Source organism: Sciurus vulgaris, assembly GCF_902686455.1.
Source record: "Sciurus vulgaris genome assembly, chromosome: 15".
NCBI lineage: Eukaryota > Metazoa > Chordata > Mammalia > Rodentia > Sciuridae > Sciurus > Sciurus vulgaris.
Genome location: NC_136476.1, coordinates 84,675,334 through 84,685,797, shown reverse-complemented (window position 1 = coordinate 84,685,797; position 10,464 = coordinate 84,675,334). Strand labels below are relative to the sequence as shown.

Below are 10,464 nucleotides of genomic sequence, written 5' to 3'. Positions count from 1 at the left end.
GGTCAATCAGTGACAGGGTCCCTCTGAGCTGGGGCTCTGGCCAGCAGGGTAGGTGGGCAGAGGAGGGCCAGGGCAGCCCTTGGGAGCACAGAGCCCTGGGGGCTTTTTCAGCAGGAATCGGGCTCCCCCAAATGCTCCATGGTGCTTCTGAGGCAGGCAAACAGTATGGGGGGCAGGGATGTCCCTCCCAATGGCTGCCACCCAGCGCCTGCCCCAGCGACTGGCCTGTTTCCCTTCAGCCCATGGAGGAAGCTCATGAATTGGGGCCCTGTCCCTCCAGCATGGGGGCTGTGGCCAAATAGGGCCAAGCAAGCTGGACCTTCCCAGTGACACTCTGGGTCATGAGGGTCAGAGGTCAGGGTGGGGTCAGGGCGTGGGGAAGGGGATGGGGCTGGGGCCAGAGAAGGGGGCAGAGGGAGGGCCAGGGCTCAGTCCTCACGCAGATAGATGCTCATCCTGGCCACTGTGTCTTGATGTCCCCAGTCCTTCTAGGGGCTGGCCTGTGGTGGTGACTAGGTTTCCCCAAGCTCCACCTGATGAGCAGACAGTTAAATTGAAAGAAAGAAGGAACAGAGGGCTGGGGAGATAGCGCAGTTGGTAAAGTGCTTGCCTTGCAAGTACAGGGCCCTGGGTTCCATTACCCAGCACCCCCCAAAAGAAAAAAAAAAAAGAACAGAAAGAAAAGAGGGGCCACTCCCCTCCCCCACCTCCGGGGTCTGCTGACCACCGGAGCTGGAGGGAGCTGCCACAGGGGTGCGTGGATGGGGCTGGGGACACCGGCTCCCTGGAGCGGCCCACTGCGGCTGGCTGGCTGGCTGGGACAGCAGGGGCTTCGTGTGTGCTTGTGAGTGTGCGAGAGACGGGCCGCCCGCTGAGTGGGTGTGCGTGTGCGCAGGCGTGAGGGAGAGAGCAGGGCGAGAGCCCAGTCATGGGCCAGGCGGGAGTGGCCCGAGGGGGCGGCCAGGGCAGCCCGAGGCGCCCAGGCTCAGCGCAGCGGGCCCTCGGAGTCCCGGTCTCCTGGGCCTTCACACCGGTCCTGCTGCTCCTTAATTCCAGGGTGTCACGACGAGTCAGTGACCTGAGTGGTGTTGAGCTTCTAAACTAACGCAGGGGACACCGGCGCCCCGAGGCAAGGGCGGCTCTTGTTGCCAGTGACCGTTCCTCTCCCCGCCGCTGGGGGCGGAAGGGAGCTGCGCCCAGCCAGGCTGGGAGCGCCCAGGGCAGGGCGGCCACCAGAGGGAGACACACCTGGACACACCTGGACCCCACCCCCGAGTTCACGGTCAACCGGGCAGGAGGTCAGGGCCAATTCTCAGCCTCCGAAGTTGGGTTCCGAGTCCCAGGTAGGACGCACGCGTTTGAAAATAGGTAGAAAATATGCCAGGGGGAAACAAAAGTTCCTGAGTTCCAGAAACACCCAGCGGGGACATCTCAGCCTCCAAGAATGATCCCTGCCCAGGCGCACCTTCCTCATGGGCTCATACAGTACCTCCTACTTGGTAATCTGCTTTGTCGAGTGCCTGCGGACGGGTCTCAGGTTTGGCAGTCCTGTTTGTGACCCATTAAGGTGGTTGTTGGGCTACTAGGGAAGCTGACCACCTCTCTTGTTTGCTGATAGTTTTTTTGATCCTTTGACTCACCTGTTTGTGTCCTTTGCCCATGTTTCTAATTATTTTTTGCCTTCTTATTGATTTTTGACAGTTCTTTATATATTACGGTTACCTCCCCGTTGGTTGAATAGTCAGTTACTCCCTGGGGAGGAGGCAGGCCCACACCCCACCAGGTCTGAGCTTCGGGTGTTGTGTTCAAGACCCTCATCCAGCTGAGGAACCCTGGAGCTGGGAGGCAGGAAGCGGCTGGGTTGGCCAGGCAGTGAGCAAGGAAAGGAGAGGGAAGGGTCACAGCTGAATCAGGCCCTGAGTGACAGAGCCTTAATGGGACGCAGATGGAGGAAACAAGGCTGCCCTTGCTGACAGGGGGGAGGTCAAGGGGCATCGAGCTTTCTAAGGATAGGAGCCTAAATGACGGGCAGGCGGTGAGGCCGGGCTCCCAAGGACAGAGGTCAGCTCCTCCCTCCTGCACGCCAGATCCTCTGCAGGGCAGAGACAGAGGAGCGTCAGGGACACTTGAGCCCCAGAGGTCTGACTGCAGACTGGGTTGCAGACTAGGTTGGAGTTGCTGCCTAGCTATGGGTTGGGCAAGTGCCCGACCTCTCTGAGCTCGGTTTCCTTGTTTGTGAAATGAGATGTACTGTGGCCTAGGACTTAAGGAGACCAGTGTGGTGACTGTTTGGCACAGTCCCTGGCACGTAGAACGGGCCCCATCAATAGAAGCCAGCTCTTGTGATTGTTCCTCTGGTTGTCACCCCTCCGCCCCTTGCTGTCAGCAGAGCCCCTCAGGGACATCAAGGAGCTCTTCCTTGGTTCCAGGACTAAGAGCTGGATGGTATTAAGTTACAGGGAGGGAACTGAGGCCCAGAGACCAGAGGGCCATGCCAGGATGACCATCAGAGTGGTGTAACTGTGCTGGGTGCTGGCCTAGCCTGGGTACCTGGAAAGTGACCATATTTGGAAAAAGAGTTTCTTTCAGGTGGAATCAAATTAAGGTGAGGTCATGCAGGGTTAGGGTGGGCCCAAACCCAGTGGCCAGTGTCATTCTGAGAGGAGAAGGCAGTTTGAATGGAGACAGAGACGCAGGCCATGTGGATGGACAGAGGCAGGGGCCACAGTGATGCTGCCCCCAGCCACAGGCCGTCTCTGGAGGAAACATGACCCTGCCACACCCTGAGGTCGGATGTCTGTGCTCAGCACTGTGAGAGGACACATTTCTGCTGTCTGTGGCCAGCAGGCTTGTCCTGCACCGGGCTGATGGATCTGTGGGTTCTGCGCCCATGGTTTTGACCAGTTGCACATTGAACATGTTTAGAGGAAAAAACTTCCTCCGCGAGTGGGCTGCAGCAGCGAGCACCTGCAGCCTCAGCTCCCCCGGAGGCCCAGGCTGGAGCAGTGCTGGAGCCCCAGAGTACAGGCCAGCCCAGGCAGCATAGTGAGGCCGCACCTCAAAAACGGAAAATCAAACAATAGTGTCTGTACCAAACATGCACGACGTTTTGCATGTTATTATCCCTAAAGGAGACACGGGAACCGCTGGCATGGTGTTACGTTGCTTCAGGGGTGGTTGGAGTGTGTGGGAGGATGCCCAGAGCTCATGTGCAAACACCACCCCGCCTTCTGCCAGTTTGGTTCCTTGAGGATCCTGGAGCCAATCCCCCTGAGGGACACACTATTTATTGCAGCAATCCGGGAAACTAGGTGAGGCAGGGCCTGTGCCAGGTTTCCCCTGAGCTCTGCTTCAGACCCCTCCCCAGAGGGGCCGCTTCCATTTCCTGCCATGTGGCCTTGGGCAGGTCAGGCCAGGCCAGGCCTCAGTCCTCTCACGTGTGTGATGCAGCCAACAACCCTGGATCAAATGAGAGGGCCTGGGCCGGCTGCAGGGGCTGCGCCATTCAGGAACTTGCCATACAGAGGCGGTGGGAGGTCTGCACCCTTAAAGCATGGGCGGGTATTTATCTCAACCCCCAAGACAGCCCGTGGGAAATCTAGTACACACGGAGCGGATGCGCCTCCCTGGTGCTCACTGTGGCCACCTGGGAACTCAGGCCTTCGAATTTTACAAGACAAGCTGGAAACTTCCATCTCTGTGTGAGCAAGATGTCCCTGCATCACTCGGGGAGGAACCATTTCTTCCTGGGGCAAGGAACAAAGGCAGACGTGCCCTGGGTGCCACTGTGACCCACCGTTGCCTTTGGGTGGCCCAAGTTGGCATGGCGTTACTGGGTCCTAACCCGGCTGCAGCCCACGCCCGCCCTTCCTGACACTTTATGCGGTGAAGCGGGAGGCAGAACGAGGCCCTGGACGGCCTGAGGGTCTTCCCTAGCTTGTTCGATCTGCGCAACGTCGGTAACAATAATAGTATCGAGCAACTGCCAGCCCCGGCTGCATCCTCTACACCGACGGATCCCCGGGGCTGGTCCGGGCGCGCTTCGAAGTCTCCCTCCGCGCGGAGGGCCTCGCTCTGTCCGTGCCTCGTGTGCACCGTGAGATAATCCGGCTGTTTTGAAAGGCGCCTTATCGCTGTTTGCTGGGCTGGGCAACTCGTGCGCCAGGCGTGGGAGGCGGGAAGCGCGGGGTCGCCCGCAACCTTCCCGGGGGGCTTCGGCCTTGGGGCTCGGGGTTGCAGAGGACTCCACCCGCCCGACACCTGCGGGGGCCCCTGGGCGGGCGCGACCATCCCCGCTACAGACCAGGAGAAGAAGGTCACTGAGTGCTTCACGGGGAAAGCGGGAAAGGCAGCAGCCTGCCTGGCCACCTGTGCCCTGCGCCTGAGGGGCGCGCGGGAGGGCGGTCCTCCCGCTCCGCTCCGGGTGCCGCCGCCCGGGGGAGGCGCGACCCCAGGCGGGCGGGGTGCGGCGGGCGGAGCTCTGACGGCGCCCAGCGGCCGCGGGCGGGATGGCAGGCGGGCCGGGCGGGGCCGGCAGGCGCGGGCGGGAAGGCGGGCCCGCGGCGGGCTCGGATCGGCTGGCTCGGCCCCGCGCAGCCCCGGAGGGTCCGCGCCAGGCCGCGCTCTCCGACGCGCCGCGGTCCTCCGAGCCCGCAGGGGGCGCTGTGACCGCGCGCTTCCCGGGGCCGACGCGGGCCGGAAGTGAGTGATCCAATCACTTCCGGCGCGGAGGAGCAACCTGGGCGGTGGACTCGGCCGGGCGCGGAGTGCGGACCAGTTCAGCCCGGCGGGACCCGCGGCCGCTCTGTCACGCCCAGCTGGCGCCTCGGCCTTGCGAAGAGGAGCCGGGCCGCGCGCCCCGCCGCCGCGATGCCGTTCCTGCACGGCTTCCGCAGGATCATCTTCGAGTACCAGCCGCTGGTGGACGCCATCCTGGGCGCCTTGGGCATCCAGGACCCTGAGCGGCAGGAGCCCCTGGACGGGTGAGGCGCTGTGACCCGGGGCTGCGTCCACTGGGTCACCACGAGCCGGCTCTGTCCCCCGGTGCAGATGCAGGGCCTCGGCGGAAGCGCGAGCTCCTGCGCGCCGAGCCCTGGCCTGCCCGTGCGGGGCCGAGGGTGCTCACGGGCAGCGCCCGGAGGGCAGCCAGGACCCGGGTAGGGAGGCGGCGGGCCTCCGCCTCAGCGCCCCACCCCGTGCAGGGAAGCAGGGTGGAGTCCGTGAGGGCCTCAGTTCTTCCCCCAGAGCGGCGCGAAGAGGAGCTTTTAGTGGCTGAGTGTGCTTTTTCTGCAGGCGACCGGCCTCTCGGTGAGCCTGTGCGGAATGCGCTGGGGCGTGAGTGGGCAGTACGCTCTGCCGCTCTGTGCTAGGCACTAGGGTGAGCTGGACGAGGCCCCAGCCTTGGTGAGCTGCTGCCGCAGAGAGGCTGACACGCATAAGCATTTGCGTGGGGTGCAGAATGTAGTGGAGGAGAGCAGAGAAAAGGGTCCGCGTGTGGGCCCGGGGCTGGTCCGTTGGCATTTCGAACAGGTTGACATCTTCAGTGTGGGCAGGTCCTTTGGTGAGAGCTGGGACACTCTTGGTCTGTTCGCTGGGAGGCTGTCTCTGAAAACGCAGTGCAAGGTGTTTCCCGAACCCGGAGGTAGTACTGGGCAGGGCAGTGCAGCGAAGCATGTGGGGCCTGTTGAGGAGCCCCAGCCTTCACGCTCTGTCCCCAGTCCCCATGTGCGAAGCCGAGGGATGAGAGAATCCTGCGCCTGTCAGTTTGAAGGGATGCAGATGGGTGTAACCAGGGGAAGGGCCAGTGGAGCACGGTGGAGAAGAGAGGCCTCACCCGAGGAGGTGGCAGCTTGTAAAGGAGTTTGGGACATTGTCAGAGCTGTGTGCAAGGGCGCCGAGCTGTCCCCGCGCCTGTGCTTTGAGGGAAAGCCAAGACAGCTCTTAATAGTGCTGGCCAGGGAGGGCAGAGGGCGGCGGGGTGGGCTGGGTTGGGCTGGGTTGGAGGGTCTGTGTGTGCTTGTCCTGTGACACCTGGGTGGGAGGGGAAAGGGCTGGGCCCACTCTGGCCAGCTGTGGTGGCGTCCTGCAGCTCAGGGAGCACTCGGAGTGCCAGTGCGACTGGAGGCAGGGGCAGAGGTTCTGTGGGGGAGGAGCTGCTGCAGTCAGGCCCAGCTTCCCTCCACTTCAGACCTCCCAAGAAAGACTTCCTGCCCCAGTCACGGTCCCTTTTCATGGGTAGTTAGAGCAGGGCACCCCCGCTCCCACATGGCTCCGGGTCTCAGCTGGCCTGCCTCGCTGCCCCAGGCCCAGTTATGCCGCCAGCGAGGAGAGCCGAATCCTGGTTCTCACCGAGCTGCTGGAGAAGAAGGCCCGCTCTCCATTCTACCAGGAAGGCGTGAGCAATGCCCTGCTGAAGATGGCAGAGCTGGGGCTGACGCGGGCAGCTGATGTTCTCCTGAGGAATGGCGCCAACCTCAACTTCGAAGGTCAGCTGGAGCCCAGAGGAGCCAGGGGTGGACAGGGGCCTCCTCAGGCCTCTGCCTCTGCTTTTATTTTCTTAGGAGCTACTTCATTTATTTCTTGGGTGACACAGGCCAGGGAAGCCCCTGTTGGGTAGCTGTCAAACAGCTCTGTCCCCTCTGCTCCCAACCAGTGTAGTGCTGCTGCCTCTACCATGATTGATTTAGCAAACCTGCCCAGCTCCCAGATCAATCCTGCTTCCATCAGTGTGAAATGTGGCTGCTGGCACTGCGCCCAGAGCCCAGGGAGGGTGATTTTCTGCCACTCACTCTGAGCTGTGCTGTTTGCTTATGCCATGGGGGGAGGACAGGTAAGCCATCTGGGTGTCAGTCTCAGTGGACCCAGCTTCTGGCTGATAAGCATAAGAGAGGGGTTTGATGGGACTGTTCTCCTGGGCTCTGTGGCTTTCCCCTGAGGGCAGCTGAGTCAGGAGAGGGCAGGGCTGCCTGGACAGCAAGTGTGGGTCTGTGCTGACCCAGGATGTGGCCAGGCATGTCGCCCCTTGTCGCTGGATGACAGCTCAGAAGCTGCTGGGCTGCTGGGCTTGCTGAGGAAGGAGGGTCTGGCATGCAGTCCTTTGGGTACTGATCAGGTCCCAAGAATATGCTCCATGGCCAGGCTTGAGCAGAGGGGCAGCCACTCCGTGACTCCCCAGCAGTCTTGTGAGGAGAGGCCGTTTTATGGCCCCATTGTATAGAAGAGGAAACTAAGGCCCAAACAGGTTAAGTAGCGGGCCCATTAGAACGTCCCCAGGACCCTCTAGTGTCTGTTGAGGGCAACATTGACAGGGGCCCAGTCCCGCGGCTTCTGGTGGGAGTGCTGGAGCTGGGCCCTATGGCCAGGCCCTGGGCCCTGTGAGAATGTGCTGATGCAGGACTGACTCTCACTCTGCGCCGTCAGACCCTGTCACCTACTATACGGCCCTGCACATTGCTGTCCTGCGGAACCAGCCTGATGTGGTGGAGCTGCTGGTGCGCCACGGGGCTGACATCAACCGCAGGGACCGGGTAAGAGCCAGCCCAGACTCCTAGGGGGATGCACGAGGGTCCCAGAGCAGCCCCAGGCCCCATGCCAACCCAGCTGGTGCTGTCTTGGCTCAGATCCACGAGAGCAGCCCCTTGGATCTGGCCAGCGAGGAGCCCGAGCGCCTGCCCTGCCTGCAGCGCCTCCTGGACCTAGGAGCAGATGTCAACGCAGCTGACAGACACGGTGGGTGCCTCTGAAGGAAAGCCAGACACCCGGGCCCTGGGCACCTTGGGAGGGAAGCCAGATGACCCAGGAGGGTGGTGTGGTGTGCTGGCTGGGTGCCAGCCCTGCTGCGCATGCCCTGCTGGAGCACGGCTGGGTTCTGCTGACTCGCCTCGTCCAGAGGCTTTCGAGAGGCAGTGCAGTCACTGTCCCCTTGCCGCCCTGAGGCCCAGCTACAGGAGATGGGACTGTGCATCAGCTTTGGGGATGGTGGCTTGCTGTGTGGAGAGGCCCAGTTTACCTCAAGACAGTTGCCTGGGGTGCAGAACCCTGTATATCCTGGCCTTTCTGCTCCCAGACTTGTGTGGGTAGAAAAGGTGCCAGAAGCCTGCCCCCTCAGCCCTGGGAAGTCCTTCCGAAGTTCTCCGAGGCTGTGTTCCCCTCTGCCCCTCAGGGGGCTGCCCTGACCCCCTTCCTCCTCCCCTCCTAGGGAAGACTGCTCTGCTGCACGCTTTAGCCAGCAGCGACGGGGTGCAGGTCCACAACACGGACAACATCCGGCTCCTGCTGGAAGGAGGTGAGCTCGCCCAGGCTCCAAGCACGGCCTCTCTCCTGCCTGTTCCCCACCCTTCAGGCCCGCCTGGGGACACTGCAGGCCTCCTCTCACCTTTTGTTCTGATGGCTCTTCCAGGGGCAGATGTCAAGGCCACTACCAAAGATGGGGACACCGTGTTCACCTATATCATCTTCCTGCTTGGTGAGACCGTGGGTGGGGACAAAGAGGAGGCCCAGATGATCAACCAGTTCTGCTTCCAAGTCACACAGCTGCTGCTGGCCCACGGTGCTGACCCCAGTGAATGCCCAGCCCACGAGTCCCTCACGCACATCTGTCTCAAGAGCTTCAAGCTGCACTTCCCGCTCCTGCGCTTCCTGCTGGAGTCTGGGGCCGCGTATAACTGCTCCCTACACGGCGCATCCTGCTGGTCTGGCTTCCACATCATCTTCGAGAGGCTCTGTTCCCACCCGGGCTGTGCGGAAGATGAAAGTCACGTGGACCTTCTGCGCAAAGCCGAGACTGTCCTGGACCTCATGGTGACCAACTCGCAGAGGCTCCAGCTGCCCCAGAACTTTGACATCCACCCAGTGGGCAGCCTGGCAGAAAAGATCCAGGCCCTGCACTTCTCTTTGAGGCAGCTGGAGAGCTACCCGCCACCCCTCAAGCATCTGTGTCGCGTGTACATCCGGCTCTACCTCCAGCCGTGGCCTGTGGATGTGAAGGTCAAAGCTCTGCCCCTGCCCGATAGGCTGAAATGGTACCTCCTCAGCGAGCACAGTGGCACAGAGGAGGATGACAGCTGATAGGTGCTAGACTAGGGGACAGGGTTTGGACAACTTAAATCCACCTGCTTGTAGACCTGGCACCTGTGATGACCTTAGGGGAGGGTCTTCTGACCTGGAATGTAAGGCTTGACCGTACTGAGCATGAGGCACACAGCTGTGACCAGGCCAGTGGGAGAGACACTGCTGCCCTTCTTTCTGGCAGCATCCTCCCCCACCGCCACCCGTTTCAGACCACTCCACACAGATCAGTTGTGTAGATGGGTGGAGTTCCTGCCCCCTGCACCAGAGAGGAGCCAGGGTGTCTGCAGAAGCTGGGCAGCACTAAGCCTAGGCAGCCCCTGCTTTGTCCTGGGTAGAGGCATAACTAGAGCCTTCTAGAGGGAAGCTGTGGCTGCTGCCCAGCTGAGACCCCATCCATGCCTCTTCATCCAGACCTGTCTCCATGAGTGCTTTTGGCAAGCTGGGGGAGAAAGCACCGAAGGCCACCACAGGTTGGCCTTCCTGGTGATGAGGCCTGCCCTGCTGACTCTTGTGGCTGACCCTTGACAGCTTTCCCACCTAGGGTCTGGGTCACCTGTTGCCCTGCCCACCGGGGTACCAGGGCTGTGCTCTACTTGTGCCAAACCCAGGGTCTCAAGGACCATGCCTTTTGCCAGAAGCAATCATGAGTACAAAGCCAGGGAAAAGCCCCTTTCAAGGGTCTGATTTGTGACCAACTTGCTGGGAGCCGAGACTGGTGCCACCTGCCCTACCCAGCACTGATCCCTTGAGGTCACTTCCAGGTCACATTGTCATCAGGAGCTGTGTAAATACCTTTGGGAATAAGCTGATATGTTTATATTATAAAATTAAACTGATGCTCCTGGCCTTGAGGGTCCTGTGTAACATTCTGGCTCTTTCCTCCTTATTCGGGGCAAAGGATTCGCAACAGCCAGTAAGGAGGAAGGGGTGGGAGGCGAGAAGATGCAGCACTTGGGACAACTCCCCACAGAGCACCACTTTGGACTGGCAAGGGCCTTAAAAGTACAGGGATCTGCCCTTTATTTTTGCCTGCCATGAAGGAAGCCCAAGTGCAGTGAAGGTGCGGCCAGACACCTCCCCTGGCTGCAGGCTGTTGTGACCATCACGAAGCCGCCACCAGAACGGTCTTGGACCATGAATGTTCCCATAAGTGGCTCCGCCCGGCAGGTGCCATTCTGGGTCCATCCAGCCAGCAGTGTGCAGATGTCCTCAGCTGCCCCACCTGGCTTTGCTCTAGGTGAAGACACTTCTTCACACTTCTGGGCCTCTTTAGCTAAGTTAAGGTGACTCCCCCTCAGGCAGGCACTTTGGGAGCGATCACCAGGTCCCGTCATGTAGGCGGTGTGGCCTGTCTGCGGCAGAGCCCTCCCCAGCGGCTCCCACTTTGCTTTTTAA

At 61.2% G+C, this 10,464-nt stretch overlaps 1 protein-coding gene across 1 annotated transcript; it reads left to right on the top strand.

Annotated features, from left to right (window-relative positions):
• Positions 1-4,719: 4,719 nt before the first annotated feature.
• ASB6 (ankyrin repeat and SOCS box containing 6) lies at positions 4,720-9,920 on the top strand. Its single transcript, XM_079113350.1, has 6 exons — positions 4,720-4,982; positions 6,304-6,485; positions 7,420-7,526; positions 7,620-7,728; positions 8,198-8,284; positions 8,399-9,920. Exons 1-6 carry the CDS (start codon positions 4,870-4,872, stop codon positions 9,064-9,066), a joined length of 1,266 nt encoding a protein of 421 aa, XP_078969476.1. The 5' UTR covers positions 4,720-4,869; the 3' UTR covers positions 9,067-9,920.
• The last annotated feature ends 544 nt before the right edge of the window (positions 9,921-10,464 follow it).